Below are 20,247 nucleotides of genomic sequence, written 5' to 3' on the forward strand. Positions count from 1 at the left end.
TGACAAAGTCGATTGGACGCAATGAACACTTACCATCAAGTCGCCTGTTTGCTATTCTGCTTACGTACTTTCAATTAAAACATGTAATAAAAGTATAGACGCTTACGCCTTCTGTCCTTTAAGATCTTTTGCGAGTTTGTGGATACTCATATGACAAAATTTCAACCGACACGTGCAGATATCTTCTTTCTCAAGATCAACGTCTACTACTTATCATAAGTTGCTCGATTGATGGATCCAATGGAAATAATCCAATGGAAGTTTTTTGAACAGACGATTGGCGAATCATTGACAAATGTTTCACAACCTACAAATGTTATGTAGAGATGTTAGTTCGATAGTGCTGTCTTCTTCCCTCGAATTTCAAATCAATGATGTCAAAAAGAGTAACAGTATTAGCAATTAAAAACAAGGATGAAACAATTTATGTTTTACTAGAGATATAATAATTACCATTCCTGTTTATATTTCAATATAAATCTCGTCGTTCTTGAATCTGTCACGTCCATAAATTCTATATCCGCAACAAAACTTCGTAAAGACAGACTGACAGTTCAAAATTGTTAAGAGCCTCAAGGGTGCGCAATTAAAATTTTATACCAACAACTCGGTATAAACTGTAGGCCGCATTAAATACTAACTTTTAAATTGTTACATTTCTTGATGGTACGTCAAAAACAATTTAAAGGAACACTTCCCACTTAATGCAGCTTTTGTTTGGGTTTAATTATTCGTATTAAGATTTTACACAACTTAATTTATTACATAAGAGCATGGTTTACATTTGGTATCACCAAAAAAAGCCGATTTTTGATCCTAGCTAGATTTAAGATCGGTACATTTTATTTTACTTAGTATTCCAAATTCAAACATATTTTCTTTTGTTAAGATGACGTTTTCACTATTTTGCAGATAAGCATTACAGTGGAGAAATAAATTATTATTAGGGTTCTTGGGAACGCATATTTGTACAAAGTTGAAATAAATACCAAATATGCGGTCACTTGCTGTCAAATAATCAAGTCTCTTATCCTACGCAATGCAAAGATAGTGCCATTTATGACGTATTTTCCATACATTTGCAAAGGAAATCAAAATCTACAGGGTACTTTCCGTTGATGTAGAATCATGAAATTTGCCAAGAAGCAATCAAAGTCAAAGTCAAAGTCAAAAATCTTTATTCAATATAGAAGTGTTTGCACTTGCTTATTGATTGTCAAAAATCTACCACCGGTTCGGAATTTAGCACCTCGGACCTGAGAAGAACCGGCGAAAGAAACTCAGCGGGATATATTTTTTTTTCATTTTTTTTAACCATTTTCCATGTAGGTACAATGATAAGTATATATTAGTTGTTTGAAACAGCCTGGAGGCGATCATTTCATTCCCAAGGTGTGCAGTCAACTAAAAAGTCATTAGTGTTGTAATATCCTTTAGCACACAAACGCTCTTTAACGACTCTTTTGAATTTTATAATTGAATAATTTTGAACGTTTTCTGGGATCCTGTTGTAAAAACGTATACATTGCCCCAAAAAAGAGTTACTAACCCTGTGTAATCGGGTACTTGGAGTAACAAGTTTATTCTTGTTCCTAGTGTTAATAGAATGTACGTCACAATTTCTGGGAAAATCATTTATGTTTTTGCGTACATACATAACATTATCAAAAACAAATTGAGAAGCGACAGTCATTATTTTAATTTCTTTAAATTTACCTCTTAACGAATCTTTTGGGACCAGGTTATAAATTGCACGAATAGCCCTCTTCTGCAGTACAAAAATAGTATTAATGTCAGCTGCATTACCCCAGAGTAGGATGCCATACGACATTATACTATGGAAATAACTGAAGTACACAAGACGTGCCGTATCCACATCAGTCAAAAGTCTAATTTTTTTTACCGCATAGGCTGCAGAGCTAAGTCTATTCGCCAATTTATTTATATGGGGGCCCCATTGGAGCTTAGAGTCTATTGTCATACCAAGGAACTCTGTTGATTCTAAAACATCTATCCCCGTTTAAACGTACACTCGTTTTGACACATCTTACATTGGGAGTAGTGAATTTAATACATTTAGTCTTTTTACTATTTAACATTAAATTATTAACACTAAACCAATTTACTATTTCAGAGAGAGTATTGTTCACATCGTCATATATCGAAAGACGTCTTTTTATTTTAAAAATTAAAGAAGTATCATCAGCAAACAATACTATCTCGAGTTTATCACCTAGGAGATGTGGCAGGTCATTTATATAAACAAGGAAGAGAAATGGTCCAAGAATTGATCCTTGAGGGACCCCCACAGTAACTGGAGACCCGGGAGATCTCTTTCCATTTACATCAACCCTCTGAATGCGATTGCTCAGATACGAAATCAGAAGACTGAGTGCAGTGTCCCTAATTCCATAATGACGTAGCTTCCTGACCAAAGTTTCGTGTTGCACACAATCAAAGGCCTTAGATAAATCACAAAATATCCCTAAGGCATCCTGTGACTCCTCCCAGGCCCTGTAAATATTTTTAACGAGCTCAACACCAGCGTCAGTTGTCGAGCGACCCCTTGTAAATCCAAATTGTTTCTTGTGTAGCAACTTGTTATTGTTAAAATGTACTAGCATTTGATTTAGTAATAACTTTTCAAAGATCTTGCTAAGAGTTGGTAGTACAGAGATGGGCCTATAGTTGTTGGGGTCTGATGTACTACCTGATTTAAATATTGGTAATACTCTACTATGTTTCATGAGGTCAGGAAACACGCCACTAAGGACACATTTATTAAATATAGTGACAAGGTAGGGTGCGATTACATCAATTATTGAATTGACTACCTTGACAGAGATCCCCCACAGATCGGCCGTTTTCTTAATATCTAGTGATCTGAAGGAACTTATTACATCACTTACACTTACTGTATTAAATTTAAAGCTAATATTACATTCTTCCACATGGTTTTTTAATAATGATTCAGCAACGGTAGGAGAGGAATTTAATGAGTTAGTTGTCGAAAATGGAATGTCAGCAAAAAAATTTTCAAAAACAGTTGCAACATCCCGATCTGAGGAAAATAAATTGTTGTCAATAGATAAGCTAAAGTCGGAGATGTTATTTTTGACTCTTCCAGTTTCACAATTAATAATTTTCCATGTCATTTTAATTTTATCAGGTGCCTCAATAATTTTTTTTTTTATATGCAATGATTTAGCTGTATGACATACACGTTTGAATAGTTTAGAGTAGGCACTAACATAACTGATAAATGAAAAAGACCGGTTGTATGATCTTTCACTATAAAGTTCATACAACCTCTGCCTACTCTTGTGAATTCCGACAGTCGCCCAATCATTAAATTTAAGAAAATTCCTAGAATAGACTGTCTTGGAAGTAAATATGGCATTAAATTCTGTTTTAATTAATTTAAAAAAATTGTTATAAAGCTCATTAGAATTATCATTTAATTGTAAATATGAGAGCTTTGCCATGATATTACTTCTGAACTTCTCAATTCGATACAAATTGATTGGAACAAATGTCTGTTTTAAATCCTTAGCATTGTTATTTATTTGCGAATTAAATGAAGCCAACTGTCCACAATGATCAGAACTTAACATATTTATAATACATTTATGATTAGGTACACAGTTGGTAAATATGTTGTCAATACATGTTCCAGTGGATTCAGTGATTCTAGTTGGCTCTAAGAATAAGTTAATGAGGTTATATGAATATAATAATGATCTGAATCTAATACTTGTGCTACAGTTTTCTAATAAATTTATGTTGAAGTCACCACAAATAAAAATATATTTACTTGATCCAGATAATTTCAATAATGCACTTTCCAATATTTTCTCAAATGCTTCATATAACCCGCTAGGAGGTCTGTATACGCATACAACAATGACATGCTCAAGCTCTGCACAGGCTATTTCAATAGTCTGCTCAATAGAAAGGCTCACAACATCCTTACGTTCTTTAAATTTTAGATTTTTGTTAATAAGTATTAATGAGCCACCACGTATAGCTTTTTTTCTATTGAACATACTAGCCATCTGGTGACCACTAAAGTTAAACATAAACTGATAATTTACAAGCCAATGTTCTGTTATACATAAAATATCAATGGCATTACTGTTTATGAATAACTCAATTTCTAAATCTTTTCCTGTCATTCCTTGAATGTTTTGGTGCACCAGGTTTACAAGTTTACTATTATTATTGTTTTGATTATTTCTAATTTTAAGATTTAGGAATTTATCCAAGGTTAAATTATCAATATCTTGTAGAACAAATGGAGGAATGAACCGAAAAACGTAAATTTGTTGTTACATAAGTGTCTGTTTATCTATCCCTTTGGTGGTACGGAACCCTCACTGATTTATCAGACACTATTTAATATTTTCTTCTAAAATAGGTACATTGGTATATTTCTCTCTAATAGTTTTAAGTTGATTTTTTGTATACACATATTTTATGTGTATTATATAACTATGAATGTTTTTCAGAGCGACAAAACATTTGAAACACAATCGAACCTGACATTCGAAGCGACGCGTTATGAAAATGGAAGAAAATTCATCTGCAAGGCTGTGAATGACGTCATGCTGGAGACAAAAGATCATCCAATACACGCAACTCTCGAATTGGAGATTTGGTGTAAGTATATCGTTTACTTTTAAAATAAGCCAGACAAAATCATGTTAAGGAGAGGGTTTGGAGCATGTCTGATCCATTGTGATGCGTCAAATGTAAGCGTTAAATATTAAAATAATTATAGTATCATAAAAAAGGCCTATTATTGGACTACTTTTAGAAGTAGGCATGAAGTATTATGCTCTGTGATCTAGGGGATCTGATATGATTCCCTCTGTTGTTTCTTCTCTCAATAAATAATAAATAAAAAAAAAAAATATCCCAGATTTGATCATGCATTAGATTCATATTTGATTCCACTGAACCAATTCACCAAATCTAAGCCATTACGGATTATCGGATATAAATATTCCAAAATATTCATGCGGGTTTTACGGTGTTTATTTTTACTAAAATATACATACTTTTCTTTTACTAAAATATAGACACGATAGCTCGAAGAATACGAGTGACATAAGAAAAAGACAGAAGCACACTTTTAACTTCCATACTCCTAACTGCCGCAGATAATTTATCGGTTTGAACCCAGGATCTTGGCATGTACAGCCTTATAGGCTAACGACACGTAGATTATATACACTATCATTAATAGAAATCTATTTCAATTTCAGATCCTCCAATCGTCCACGTTGGTCCACCCAACATCACAGTAGTTGAAGGACAGAAGATTCTTCTTAAAAGCGAATACGAAAGCAACCCATCATCACTAACGGAAGTTATATGGTAAGTTTCAGATTATTTATTGTACATTGTAGCCCTTGTGAGAACGGAATTACAGTATTAAGTGGTTCCGTACCTCTAAAGGAAAAAAGGGACCCTTGTTTTCGTTGTCTTGTCTTGATTGACAGAGAGACGTCTGTCTGTCTGTCGATCAAGAAGCTTTTTTTCAGGAACGCGTAATTGTATAAAGTTGATATGAATACCAAATTAAAAATAAAAATACAAACTTCTAAGTCTACGCGATCAAAAGATAGGGAATCAAAATTTATAGAGTACTTCCCATAAATTTTGATTTTAGAATTTAGAAATTTATCAAGGAACAATATTTGTTGTTACATCATTGTATCTCTCAGTACTGTGTGATGGCTTGGAACCCCTCAGTGCACCACAGCCATATCACGACGCCCACGAAATCAAACCTAAAGAACAAATATCACCGACTTCAGACAATGTAGTACAAAGTGCATATTACTTTTAAATAAAAACAATCAAACGATTTTTAGTTATGTTTGAAATTGGTGTTTATTTTAAACTGGACCTTGTTTTTAAAATGCAAAAAAAAATCTATCAATATATTAAATGTCAATTACTTTTACTTTTGTCAAAGTACTTTTGATTTATGACATAAGAGAGGTTTAATTTCAGCAAACTCGTTATTTGAGAATAATATTTGACCATTAGATCCTTTTCTAAAATAGTCATATGGCATTTAAATAAATGAAACTAACCTAACTCAACCTACGTCTGGATTTATAGAGGTCAATGGTCAAAAGTCTAATCACGAGAGAATTCACAAAGAAAGAAACTACAAAGGAATTAAAACAATAGAAACGCATTACTCTCCACAGTTTCCTCGGCTCGGATAAATAGTCGATTCTAATCTAAAAGCGAGTAATAAAAACATCAAAGTGAATCCCAACGTATTAAATTAAATACATGCGCTAAGTTCAGCGGTCGGAGATAAATTTCAAGTAATCGTCTTAAAATAAAGAATAAAGAATCTTATTTCTCGCTCGGTTGGAACGTAATACGTAGTTGCTTTAGAGATCCTTGTCTATCGTGAAAATCCATCTGAATGACAATAAAATTATATTATTATATGTTATGGTATCATGAGTACCAAAACTACATTTATAGTGCGTTTTGTGTTCTCCAGTAATTTGGAGGTACCTTTAAAGATTTTCATATACAACTTGAATTTTTGTGCTTTTGGTAGTGTTTTTTTTTTTAATAATTAAAATAAAAAAAAAACCTATCACATCACATTTCCGATCACAGTCCATCTGGGTAAATACTACCCACTCATCAGATCTTCTACTGCCAAACAACAGTACTCTGTATTGTTGTTGGTCTGGTTTGAAGGGTGACTGAGCAATTGTAGCTACAGGCACAAGGGTCATTATATCTAACGTAGTGGTAATTCTTTCACATACACATTATTTCCTCACTTATTAATTGATATTCTTTTCTCTTCGTTACGTAAACATTTTTCTTTTCTCTTCATACCTATGAAGAGAAAAGAAAAATGTTTACGTATTCGACTAATTTATAAATTATAAATCTGGTCAAAGCCTAAGAAAACATACGCTACAATAGCACGAAAGCTTATTCCATTCAGCAGTTGCAATACTGCGTCACACGTTATGACGTCAGAAACGTCGTAACGTAAAGTTCAGAGCTAATTTTTTGTCATCATTTTGCAATCCGAAAATTTGGATTGTGATAATGCCAAGCAATTTAAAAAAAAACGCAAGCTCATTAAAATCACACAAATCAAATCACAGATAAGATACAAAAAAAGTACGAACAGCAAATCTGTGGAGATATACAATAATAATATTTATAAAAAAAAAAACATTGGTCAGTCAGTTCGAATCTGTTGGTCTATAAAAATATTTATACATACGGGACACTCATTATAAGCAATAAAACTAACTTCAACATCGCAAGTATATAACATATTCTTTAAGTAAGATGATTGGATATCAGCCTCTTATTTGAGGAGATACTGGAGAACTTTAGCATATCTTAATAATTTTTTTCTAAGAAAATACTAATATTCTTTGAAGCTAATAAGTATTAAATATTAAATTTTATTAGAGAATACCTAAGAATTATGATGGATATATTTTTATTTTAAGCTAATATAGTCTATATACAATTGCCTGCCTCGTTGGTCTAGTGCAGTGATTCCCAAAATGGTGTAGGTGGACGGCCAGGTGTCCACGGGAGACTTGCTGGGGGTACGTAGGCGTAAATTAAAAATGGGGGTCCATAAGATGTTAATGGGGGTCCACGAAAATTTATCTGCTTTTGATAGTAAAGAGCGAAAATGTACGCATAGTTTTTATAAGGGCCTACCTAGATTGTTTTAAGTACCTAACTAAGCAGATAATATTTTAATAAGGCAAGCGACTGTTACTTGTCCTAACTTGCGTATTCGATATTACGTACAATTTCATATACAGACTTGCAAAGCGATATCCGCCTGACAATGCTTAATGCTTGTTCAGACATGAACTTAATCACCACTATTAATACTTGATGCCAAATGTACATACCCCTTATTTTTTCTTTTCTTCATCAGTTTGAAATTTAGTTCATATTTTAGTGTTTCTCTCAAACTGTGGTTACGGACACATGCCAATAGGTGGTCCACAAGAAAAATAAGTTTGGGAACTACTGGTCTAGTGGAACACATGGAACACTTATCGTTCTGGGTTCAAACCCTACGATGTACGATAGAGTGTGTCGGATTTGCCGTCTCGTCGGATTATGGTAGTAAGGGAATGGAGAGTACACTTTAATTTGTGAACACATCTGTGCACTATAATATATCTTTACATATAATTAGGAGTTAAATAAATCAATCCTCAAGATTTAGACAAAGTTAGTATAACCGTCTTCGGGCCATTATTTTCAATTATATTATAGAATTCGGCATAAAAGAATTAATGTAAAAAAATAACATCAGTTTTGAATTCAGCTAAAGGCATAGATGAGTTCAAAACTTGTGTTATAAAAAATAATAAATAAAGTACACAAATTATATAAATGATAAAAGTTTTATGTTAATATTTGTTTAGGCTCAGGGTACATAAATATAATTGTATATAATTATTACATGTTCATTGATTTTTATTAAAAATGAGTAACTACAGAGTTTCTTACCGGTTCTTCTCTGTAATATCAACATTCCGAACCGGTGGCAGCTTGATATAAAAATTAACCTTGTTAAATGACGATTCAAAAGTGCGTGTAAGAGCCTACTTGAATAAAATAAAATTGATTTTGATTTAGAATCAACGATTGAAACGATCTTTAATTAACATGATAATTATATCTAGTGAGCCATCTCGCGTCCAGGGTTTGTGGGTTAATTAACTCGGAAAGTTGGATATGGCTTTAATCTCGTTATTTGCATCTGAAGATAATTTATCGAATCTAACATGAATTTTCTGCTTGTGTTGTATTATGAGGGTTGTCTTAAAAATTTTGAATTTTTGGACTTTTAGTAAACCTGATATGATACTGATTTGTAAATAGAATATTCAAGTCCTAAGTACAATGTTTTTTAACATTTCTTTCAGTTAAATGTCAAATGGTAAATATACATCAAATTTTAAATTAAAACAAAGAAAACTAAATAAGAAATCAAAGTTTAATAATTAAACAAAACTGAATAGAGGATAATCTACCTCAAAATTTCATTGCAAGAGTTTTATTTGATTTTAAATTCTCAACTCATTGGATCGGTTTCAATTTTTCTAATATCACTTCTCGCCTCAAACATCTTAAGATGAAATCAAATAATCCGAATGAAAATCGTCTTTCGTTCGAACTCAAAAATTGCGGCGAAAGTTGAAAACCCGCTTCGTGTAACACAAATAGAATTGTTCAAAGCGTTCGATACTCTGGACCACACGAAGTCATATAATATTTCTGATATTAGCTCAATTGCTATTTCCAAATATTGCCGTATATTAATTGACTTGGAGGTAAAGCATGATTTAAAAGTTCTTGTAAAAGCCTGATAGTCAAAGTCAAAAGTCAAAGTCAAAAATCTTTATTTAATATAGAAGTGTTTACACTTGCTTATTGATTGTCAAAAATCTACCACCGGTTCGGAATTTAGCACCTCGGACCTGAGAAGAACCGGCGAAAGAAACTCAGCGGGATATATTTGATAATTATCTGATACAGGTTACTGAGAGATAGTTTGATTATTTCCTCGACATGTATTATTTTTATTTTCTACGCAATGTAAGTGTAATACTTAATCACACCGATAAATTCAAGTTTAGTGTTCCACATCTCACTTCAAGTTATTGAGAGCCAAGAAGCACAGAAACCAAATTTAATTATAAAAATATTTATTCGTATATATTAATATACATCTAAATATGCGTAAAATACACTTGAAATTAAAGGTGCTTTAAACATTAGATCGACAGAAAGACTAGTAACTACAAAATTTTTTTTTTATATGTATGCATCTTGGTAGAAAATGGGCTATCTGGTGGTAAATGTCCACCTATAGACAGTGATAGTGTCAGAAAAGTAATTGTCTCTTACATAGACAATGCGCAATCAACCTTCGGAACTAACTAACTAATGTAATGTCTCTCGTCCCTGTAGTTTCACTTGCGCTTTCAGCACTCATCCTTCAAACCGGAACTCAATAATACTAAGTATTGTTGTTTGGCGATAGAATCTGTGAACTCTAATATCAACAATTTTAATGTAAAGGCATCGTTTAAAACTTCTATTACTTTATGACATTTTGAAAAAAAAACTTTTATACCAGAAATTTAAAGAATTGTTAAAAGAAAATTTTGTTGATTGTCTTAACTATACTTATGCATTTGTTTTACTGATTTATTTTCATTTCAATTTCAGGTTTCGCGACGGTAAGAAGGTGAACGTTAATAATTCGCACTACCAGGGCGGTACCATCGACCAGCACTCGCTCATCATTCTCGACGCCAGTGGTGATGACATGGGAAATTATACCGTACTTCTAGCCAATACGGTCGGAAACGGTACAACGAATGAAACTATCAGTGTCAATGTTCTATGTAAGTATTAAGCCCAGGTATACTTGTCACTACAAAAATATCTACATACTAATTGCTGTCGACTCCGAAGATTCCGACAATATGAAAGATCATTCGCAAAGCAAAATAGCTGATAAGTCTCATTGTATAGAAATGAATATCGCACTGGAAATTGCTCTAGGTGCCCAATTTGTTATTAGAATCGAAGAAATCATTTTAATTAAACGTATACTGAAAATATTTTTTCTTTGCCTAGTCGCGGGGCACTAGTAAGCTGTTCTAACAAAAAAATCCCCACATTTAAAGCATTTCTATTATATTAAATGATTCTAAGAATTGATCTTAATATATTTTTTTTAATAGTTAAACCTCAAGTCCGCCTTATCATGAGCTCACCAAGCCCCATCTTGGAAACGGATCACAAAAACGTGACACTCACGTGTGAGGTTGTGACTGGAAACCCTTCAATCCTAGATGAAGTCATCTGGTATCTGGACGGCGAAGTGCTGAAACATCTGCCAGAGTGTAATGGAACTGACGGTGAGATATTTTAATAGTAATTTCATAATTAGTAGTTGTAGTAACTCTTTTTCAACATTTAAAAATACAAAGCCATGTTAGTTATAATACATCCTGCCTGGAAGAAAACAACTATTAGCTCCACCCTTCTTCACCGATGTATTTTTACAAATTATTTGAATTTAGGAATTGTCAAAGTTAAAAATATCTATGGAATTTTATTATATAAACGGATACCTACAATAATTCGTCTACTCAAACCGCTAACGGCAAAAGACTGCGCGACAAAGTAGGATGAATAGTTTTGTCCCAAATTCCTAAACTTAAATCTCTTCCACCAAATCACTCTTACCGCACCTTCTAAGACATATAATGATTTATCATTACAGACGCTCTTTGCAATGAAGTGGATCCATCAATGCTACTCCTCCAGGACACCACCAAGAGTTTCCACGGGAACTACTCGTGCAAGGGAAAGAACTACGCTGGATGGGGCAACGAGAGTGAGAAGACGGAGCTAATTGTTAATTGTAAGTGTTATATTTTATATATTAATGTGGATTAATTTAACTCATTGATGTTAACTGATGATTTAGGAAATCTGTGTTTTCACGAGCTTATGATGTATTAAGAAAACAAAACTAAATACATTAGTAAATAGTCAGTAATGGTCTACAATACAACACAACTGAATAATAACTTTCAAAGATTTTCAAAAACGACATAAAACCTTTCGCAGATCCTCCCGGACCAGCAAAATTGACATACTCTCCATGGCGAGTCATCAAGGGGAAGTCCCTCGTGCTCAGCTGCAGTATACAAGAAAAGGGACGACCGGAAACACACAGGTATGATTTAATTATGATTTCATGTATCCATGCTGTAAGATTAATTGCCTTTCTGATATTTCATTTTTGATGAGCAACAAATACTCAAAATGTTTGAAATTCTCCGGATTGCGAGCTCGATTGATGGCATTATTCTAACAGACCTGCGTGTTCGGTGCGACGTTAAGCTCCTAATTAAAATATATTAAGCATCATCATCCTCCTGCCCTTATCCAAATTTTATTTGAGGACCGTACAGGATATCTATCTTCTTCTCTATCTGACGTCATCTCAAAAGTAACATTCTTACCAGCCATATCGTTGACACACTATATATGTAGATTAAACTTTATTTATTAACATAATAAGTACGTCCGTGTAGGTTCCGCTGGCTTCGCGGCAGTCGTGCTATCAGTGACATTGTATCTCAGAACTGGACCATCGACCCAGTCACTCTCGACCACCGTACCAACTTCTCCTGTAGAGGAATCAACTCGGGCGGAGACGGACCGCAGGCAATAGTCAATATCGATGTCTTAGGTAAGCGATGTATATCAGGTAAAGTACTAATGACTTTTACCTTAAAGATAATACTGACTGTTGAATCAATAGTACTGTAATGCTTAGACATCCATGAGGATTAAATTTAATATTTACAAACATATAAACTTGTCGTATTTTTTTATGTTTCAGCACCACCAAGTTTCAAATACGCGATGAATCACTATAGCGGAGCCTTGTATAAATCTCAGGTTAGTTTTATTTTTATTTTTTGACGTAGTATTGTAATTGTATATAGATACACTTCTATACACAGATATATATACAAATCTTTACAAAAAACTTACCTACATATACATATTTGCGATAAAAGTATACCCGTTGATTAATCGTGATTTCTTTTGTTTTACTGAATAGTAGTTTTTTACCTATTTGGAAATCTCTTGCAGAATATATCTCTGTCGTGTACAGTGGAATGTGCTCCACTATGTACTGTGGAATGGCTTAAAGACGGACAACGTATAGATCCAGAGAAAACAGACAAGTACTACGTCGTCGAAAGAAAAATAGAACCTCAAGTCAATAGAAATGACTTTGAAGCTACAGAATCTACTTTGGTAAGACTACATTTATTTGATAGGAATTCTTTGAATATTATTTTTTACACTACGAAAGCTGTATTTTCATTTACACTGATAATATTTGAAATAGTTAGCAATTTCAAAATTAATGTCTTAGAATCAATACATTTATCGAAGGGAAGATCCCTTGCTCTAGGAACAAGAATCTATCCAGGTATAAATCTATAATCATGACTAATTCGGGACTCAATAAGAGCAGACGGTCACACTGGCCCACTTTTTTTACTGTCTTATTAGTCTGTAGTTATACAAACATAAAAATTTCACTTCTTTATAAATTTAGCATATATTTACTGTTGTTGGTCCAGTGGCTAAATAAAGGTCACAGATCACGAGGTTCTGGGTTTAAGCCTCAGGTCGGGACTGGAAGTTGAAAGTACACACTTTCCACACTCCCGTATCTCGGAAAGCACGAAAAGTCGTTTCTCCTGGGCCTGAACTCTTTCCAGTCGCGTTGGATTTGCCATCCCATCGTATAATAAGAGTGAGGGAAAACAGAGTGCACATAGTCTTGCGCACGCACATGTCCACTATAATATGTCCTGCGTAGTCGACCGATCTCCCTTGAGTTTGGTAAAGACGACATCAACATCGTCACATATTCACCATCCATTCAACCCACCCAATGCTAACCTATGTGCCGCCCAGCACTGGAACATGTCGGCGTGGTCGGGCGGCGTGCTGTCGCGCGGCGACTCGGCGCGCTACGCGTGCCGCTCGTCGCGCAACGACGCCGGCCCGCCCGTCACCAGCACCACCAACTTCGCCGTCGAGTGTGAGTACACTCTAGTCCCTACTGGAGGACACAAACACACACACTCGACATATATCACGTGAAGTGACAAATAATGATATAACATTGACTACAATAATTACTTTACTTGAATGATACGATAACGTTATTGGTATTTTATAGTCCAGTCGACCATAGAGTATATTTGCTTTCAAAATAAATATATCTTAAAAAAATATTATTTTGCTTTAATTATATATTCAGAATATCGTCAATAAGAAAATAAAAGAAAAACAATTTAACTGGTGTTAATAAATAATTAATTAATATAAATTATCTTTTCAACTCAAATTTATAAGTAAGTAAGACTTCACATCCAGTCACTGTCGTGTACATTCCAATAATATCGACGTTACAGATGAACCAGAGAACATAACAGTTACGCCGAGCGTTGTGTCAGTCATCGAAAACGAAATACCTGCGAAAGTCGTCTGTTCAGCCAAGTAAGAAAATATTTTAATTTCACGTCGTAGTATGTAACGGTAGCGACAGATGGCGCTGATTCAAAATGTCACTTTTCTGAATCGCGCGAGTATTCTACTCGGCCTACCCGATGACACCGTAGAGGCCATCAGGGCCAACAGCAACAAAGTTCAAAGAAAACCCAACTATCAAATAATATTATAGTTGTAATCAGTAGAAAGCATTTGAATTAGCAGCGTTAAGCAGTGATGACGATATTATGTGTGGATTAAAGACCATGATGGATCTTCAGTATCGGGTCGAGTTAGTTAAAGTTATTGCGAGTCTGCAAAGGAATGCTACGTAGTAGTTACGTAATAAGTTTGCAAGGGTATTACAAATGTTACAGTTATGACATAATGTTTGTACTTGTACGAAATGCACTCAAACGCGCAGCGGCTTCCCGATGCCGAGCTACTCGTGGCGGCGCGAGCGCGCGTCGAAGAGCGCGGCGCGCGCGCACAACGCGAGCGCGGCGCTGTCGGCGTCCAGCGCGCTGCTGCTGCCCGCGGCCGCGCGCGCGCACGCCGGCCGCTACGAGTGCGAGGCCTACAACCGCCACGGCGCCGTGCGCACCGCCGTGCTGCTGGACGTCATGTGTGAGTGCTCCTCTGCCACTTGGACCTGTCGCTATGTCAAGTCGTTCCGACTTAACGGTTTATACGTTTAATCGTCATTAATGATTAAGCTAGTAAATTTGTTCCAGTTATACCGGAATGTGGAATAAAGCAAATAGAGATGGATGGCGATCAAGTGTTAGTGTGTACGGCGCACGCTAATCCTTCAGAGGTAAGTTCTTATTAACATCCGAGATGTACTATAGGTAACTTACCTTAAACGCATTTAACATGATCAGTAAATACTATTGAGAAGACTTTGTTTGAGTTTAATGCTACAGATTCTGAATGTAACAACGACTTTACTCACTGAGTCTACCGAGATTTGCCGGCGTATTGAACATGTCATAATCCAATAATAAGTGATAAATTTTTCTGCCATTCTCTCCATTATAAAATGAATTCATTTCATATTAACAACGTTCCAAAATAATCGATCTCAGTCGTCATGTCCCTTGTCTAAATATACATCATCTATATTTACAGACACTCGCTCACGACTCACATTAGAATCACTATGATGCAATACATAGTTCTATTTAAATATCTTGATGCGTGAGTTGTTCATCACTTGAAAAAATCCGAAGATTTATTTGTAAAGCAATTATACTGTGACATGCACTAAAAGAAGAAATGAGTGAGTTTCTAAGTATCGTGCTAAAGTTCGTAACTTCATGTGGTATATTCCTAGGTGTCGTTCTCGTGGAAGTTGAAAAACGACAACGACAGTCTGTCTGACGAGAAGATCTGGCAGAGCGGCCCGCAGAGCTTCTTGCGGCTGAGTGCTCGCGTGTCCGTGTACCGCACATACTTGTGCGTGGCCAACAATAGCGTCGGCGTGTCCCGGCCTTGCGAGCGGGACGTCATGGGTAAGGAAACCATCTCATGCTTGCGAATCAGACGAATTTGGAGTCGTTAATTCCAAGTTGATTGGCTTTGACAATCTATACCACGGCCCTAAAGTTTCATTTATAAATAATTATCTTAAGTCTTGGGTGATTTTTCCTGAAGATATTTTTGGCAATCAATCAATCGCAATGCTTCTTCATTGAATAAGGATTTTGACTTTGTCTTTGCTATGAATTGTATATTCCGTTCTCGTATTGTAAATAATGAGTTAGATATTGTTTTTAATAAGTGATTCTGTCCTGCAGCCAACTTGGAAAGTTATAGTAAGTAAATACAAAAATGGATTGAATTAATTTTCTTGTACAATTTCCTCATACGTTTTAAGCAATTCGACGATTTACTAATTGGAAATACATATTACAAACATAGAGAATAATAAATATAATCTTTAACTTAGTTGTTATAATCTATGAAATAGTTCAAAGAGTTAACATGAGACCTCAACTCATATCGGTAGACGACGTGAATACCGTTATATACATATAGGTACAGAAACTTTACATTAACACCGATTATAAAAATTGCGCTCTTTTTTAAGAATCACTTGTATTCTAATTTTCTTAAACTAATATTAATATAGTCCTAGAAGTGAGATGACAATAGCTAAAGGAGTTAAAACCAAATCAGAAATGATCTCTAGACTATTCAACATTTCACAGACATTTACGTTTGTATTTGGCTTCAACCAGGTATAAAACAATTAATTATTCGTATTTATTTCCAACCAGGTACCAAAGTTTGGTGGCGTGATCAACAGAAGTTGATGTTGATCGGTGGTATAGCGCTCGCCGTTCTCGTGGTGACGGTCATACTCTGTGTCCTCATCATATGCATCTGCCGCAGGATGCGCGCTAAATCCAAATGTAAGTTCGCTTTCTTTTCGATTGTTGCTTCCTTTGTGATCATGACTTTGACCACGAAAAGATTATCTGTTTAAAATTTTTATCGTTTTGGCACTTTTTATTTCTTGTGAGTATTTTAATTAAAATATTTATACTTCAATTTTAAAAAGTATATAAGTGACATAAGTTTACTTAAACGACACTAATAACCTCAAATTATGAAGCCCGAACTCTAACGAAATTTTACTTCAAACACATTTTGAACAGGCTCTCATTTGTGTGGTCAAGTCATAGTTATTACAGCTAAGTGTTGTTTTCGATATATCATTGTTGTATGTTCTTTTTTATTACCATAATTTATCTTTTTAAAAATAACAATAATTTCATACGATGTTTTTGTGATTGTTGTTGATGTTACTGACGTTTGTTGTTTTCATTTGTTTTCGTGGTTGCTGCCTTCCTAAACACTAAACATGGAATACTAACATAATTTTAGACAATAATCCCGTCGAACTTGAGGAGAGAGAAAAGTAAGTATCCATAAAATCTTGTATTTATAACTTATTTGAGAATGGTTTATTTTATCCCCGCTAATAGATCATTGATATATTTTAATTATGTACATAGAACCAAAACTATATTACTGTTGTCTGTTTTGGTTATATGTTCATCGTGTTATTTTATTTCTTATATACTCTTATTACCATGCAATATATTGTTATCATTCATAATATATTTGATATCTGATATAATCATATTTTGTTCTTTCCTCAGATTTAAAACAAGTATTATATATGTATTCAATTATAATATTTTAGTAGTGTAGACTTAACATTGTATCGTATTATGTTTTAGATACTTAAGTTCTTTGTTTGTAATTAAAATTTTCAGCCACGCCATTGGTCCGAGCAGATTCTTGGCACACATTGTCAATGCCTCCGTCAAGGTCACCTCTAATAGTGCCCGCACTTCGCTCTTAATCTAGTCGTGGTCAAGGATAAACAAGGTCGCTGATCGTACGCTCCAATTTTTCTTGACCACGATTTGAGAAAATCTTATTAAGTCAAGAAATTTTGAATCGCACGATACCGTTTGAGTTTTCGGCTGTATTTAGCTAAATGCTTGGACCAACGGCCTCTTTAGAACCCTTTTAGGGCTTTATAACATCCATAATCAAATAACGATGCATGTTTTTGACGACGATACTATACAAATTAACACAGTTTGATAGGATTTATATCATTATATAATTTTTTATTCCTGCGTAGGTTCCTAACCGCTCTAACACCAGATGTTTTGAGACTGACGACAATAAATACTTCAGGTATACATTACTAACAAATATTTATATTCTTCATAGATGGAGAATGCTTTCTTATTGTTTACTGCTATGTTTCTTCAAAGTGTTGCATTACTGCCGTTTCGTGTTTGATGGGAATTTTGTGTTTTTGTAGATATAAAAATGAATGTAGTTTATTAAAAAGTTTTTTCACTGCATGGAGATTTCGGAAAGCATTCTTCTTGTTTTATTTATGTATTTTCTTCGTACTGTTTATTTATTAACTATTTATCTATTTATTGTATGTAATGTATTCTCATTATAAATATAATATTAACATCATTCTATAAATGTTTTTATATTAATTTTATAAATATTTTTGTTTTTTAATTCTGTATTCTGATTAACATTTATTTATAAAGTTTTTAAAATGACGTCTACAAATAATAATTTGATTTGCATTTTTTAAAACCAGAATACAGTATAAATGTATCATAACATACTTATAAGTCATCTCAGCTCCCTAACAAGATTTTGTTTTTATGTTTTTTTTAAACAGTCCGGATGGTAGCTGTCTAAACGAAGTGTCTATAGCTCAATCAATTATATCACAAGCTTTACCCGCTTTATCACCGCGTTTAAATTTATCATTCAGTCCCAAATCACCAGATAGAACTAGACTAGTCGAATCACAGAGCTACCCTCATAATTTAGAAATGACACTCAATGAAAGATCAAATAATTTACAAGCTAGCGTCATACAATCAGACACAAATGATGAAAATATCCAAGTTAACAAAGAAACTGGAATTGAAAATTCTGAAAATCAGAAATCTGAACCTAAAATTGATACGAATAAGGTTCAAACGGTAGTGACGCCAAATAAATGGCCATTAAAACCAGGAGTTTTAGTACATGTCAATTCCAATCATACGCTCAGTCCAAAAAATCAAGCGAGATTACATAACAGACCGCAAACAGATAATAATACAGACGAAAATAACTTGGGATTATTAGAAAGAACTAGAAATGAAGAAAATAGGGTAACGCCTAAGCCAGAGTATTCTAAAAAGGCAGGAAAACCTAGAAAAAATACACAAAATGTTGTAACAGGAATTTTAAAGACTCTAAGACGCAAAAGTGATTCTTCTGACGATGAAAGTGGAAAATATAAGAAAATTAATAAATCTAATAAAAGGGCTGTGTCACTCGTGACTTTAAACAAAAGCTACGGACCAAAAAGAAGTATTCGATCTTTTTTTCTAAGTGAAACACCAAACGTGATTGTCACTGAAGGAGGTAGATATCATATCAAAGATTTAACGGTATATTCATCACGAACGTGTGAGATTATATTTAAATTCAACAGTGAACCTATCATCTAATTTTTTGTTTCTTTATGGACTGTATTTTTTGTATTATTTCATTGTTTATTTTCCTGTTTCATATTTACAAATATCATCTCATACATGATCACACATCACTATCAGAATATATTTAACGCACTGCTTTCCTCACGTTTAATCATAATCACAAGATAAGTTTAATTTGGTTCTGAAAAAAACGTTTTGCACAAAAATACTTTAACAATTTTCATTACTTTTGCACGAGCATTGTTTATCCTAATTCTTTTGATTGCTTTTTTATTATATTTTCATTATGTTTGATCGTTTTGATTGATGGCATGATTTTAGTTGTATCGTTTAAAAGACCTGATAGAATTTGCACAACGAATGGTAAAATTGAACTGACTAAAGAACCACCGAGAATTACAAGAAAACGAAAGAAACCCGGCGACAGTAAGTAGATGCACGTTTTTTATGCTTTACTTGAAATGACGATGGATTTTTTTGTGCTTGAAACCAACTGTTGACGTGTGTGTCTTAAACACTTATGGCATTGCATTATTTTGTGTGTTTGTATAGATTTATTAAATATTAAATAAGATTTCATTCAGTGTAACTGTTTTAAATAAATCTTTTGACTTTATATAATTAACGGAGGAAGTCCACATTTAATTACATATATATTTAAAAAAAACCCTTTCTGCAGCGAGAACATTCCAAAATAAAAATATATTTCTTTTATAATTTCTAATTACACTTTCAGGCCCACCTACGAATGGCGTAGATAATGCAGCAAACGGCAACCTAGGAACGGACAATCCTGGTCTCTACGAGAACCTGCCGTTCCACGGTCTCCAGCAACCTCCTAATAAAGTATGTTGAGATAAAAATACCAAAGCAACATATTTTTACATAAAAACATTTAAAAATAAGAAAGAAAAAAGTTTTGGTTATCCGTCACTTTTTAAACTTGAGATGATAATAATGCCTTGTTGTGTGAAATAAATAATGATAAAAAGGTTAATGTCAACTATATACATAAATGTTTAAGCTCTTTTTCTTTCTTAACTATTTTTTT

The 20,247-nt window shown here is 33.9% G+C and overlaps 1 protein-coding gene across 3 annotated transcripts in view; it reads left to right on the forward strand.

The window, feature by feature from the left end:
• Positions 1-20,247, forward strand: part of LOC125074070 (hemicentin-1) — a 407,628-nt gene that overhangs the window by 382,253 nt on the left and 5,128 nt on the right. For all 3 annotated transcript variants that reach the window (XM_047685297.1, XM_047685298.1, XM_047685296.1), the window contains exons 8-23: positions 4,509-4,659; positions 5,268-5,379; positions 10,276-10,454; positions 10,797-10,973; positions 11,342-11,482; positions 11,692-11,800; positions 12,162-12,319; positions 12,473-12,531; positions 12,730-12,897; positions 13,570-13,696; positions 14,073-14,157; positions 14,573-14,775; positions 14,883-14,965; positions 15,485-15,662; positions 16,431-16,565; positions 19,933-20,042. In XM_047685297.1, the coding sequence (XP_047541253.1) occupies positions 4,509-4,659; positions 5,268-5,379; positions 10,276-10,454; positions 10,797-10,973; positions 11,342-11,482; positions 11,692-11,800; positions 12,162-12,319; positions 12,473-12,531; positions 12,730-12,897; positions 13,570-13,696; positions 14,073-14,157; positions 14,573-14,775; positions 14,883-14,965; positions 15,485-15,662; positions 16,431-16,565; positions 19,933-20,042 (2,175 nt within the window). The remainder of the gene's footprint in view (positions 1-4,508; positions 4,660-5,267; positions 5,380-10,275; positions 10,455-10,796; positions 10,974-11,341; positions 11,483-11,691; positions 11,801-12,161; positions 12,320-12,472; positions 12,532-12,729; positions 12,898-13,569; positions 13,697-14,072; positions 14,158-14,572; positions 14,776-14,882; positions 14,966-15,484; positions 15,663-16,430; positions 16,566-19,932; positions 20,043-20,247) is intronic.

The sequence above is a fragment of the Vanessa atalanta genome, chromosome 26 (genome assembly GCF_905147765.1).
Source record: "Vanessa atalanta chromosome 26, ilVanAtal1.2, whole genome shotgun sequence".
Lineage (NCBI taxonomy): Eukaryota > Metazoa > Arthropoda > Insecta > Lepidoptera > Nymphalidae > Vanessa > Vanessa atalanta.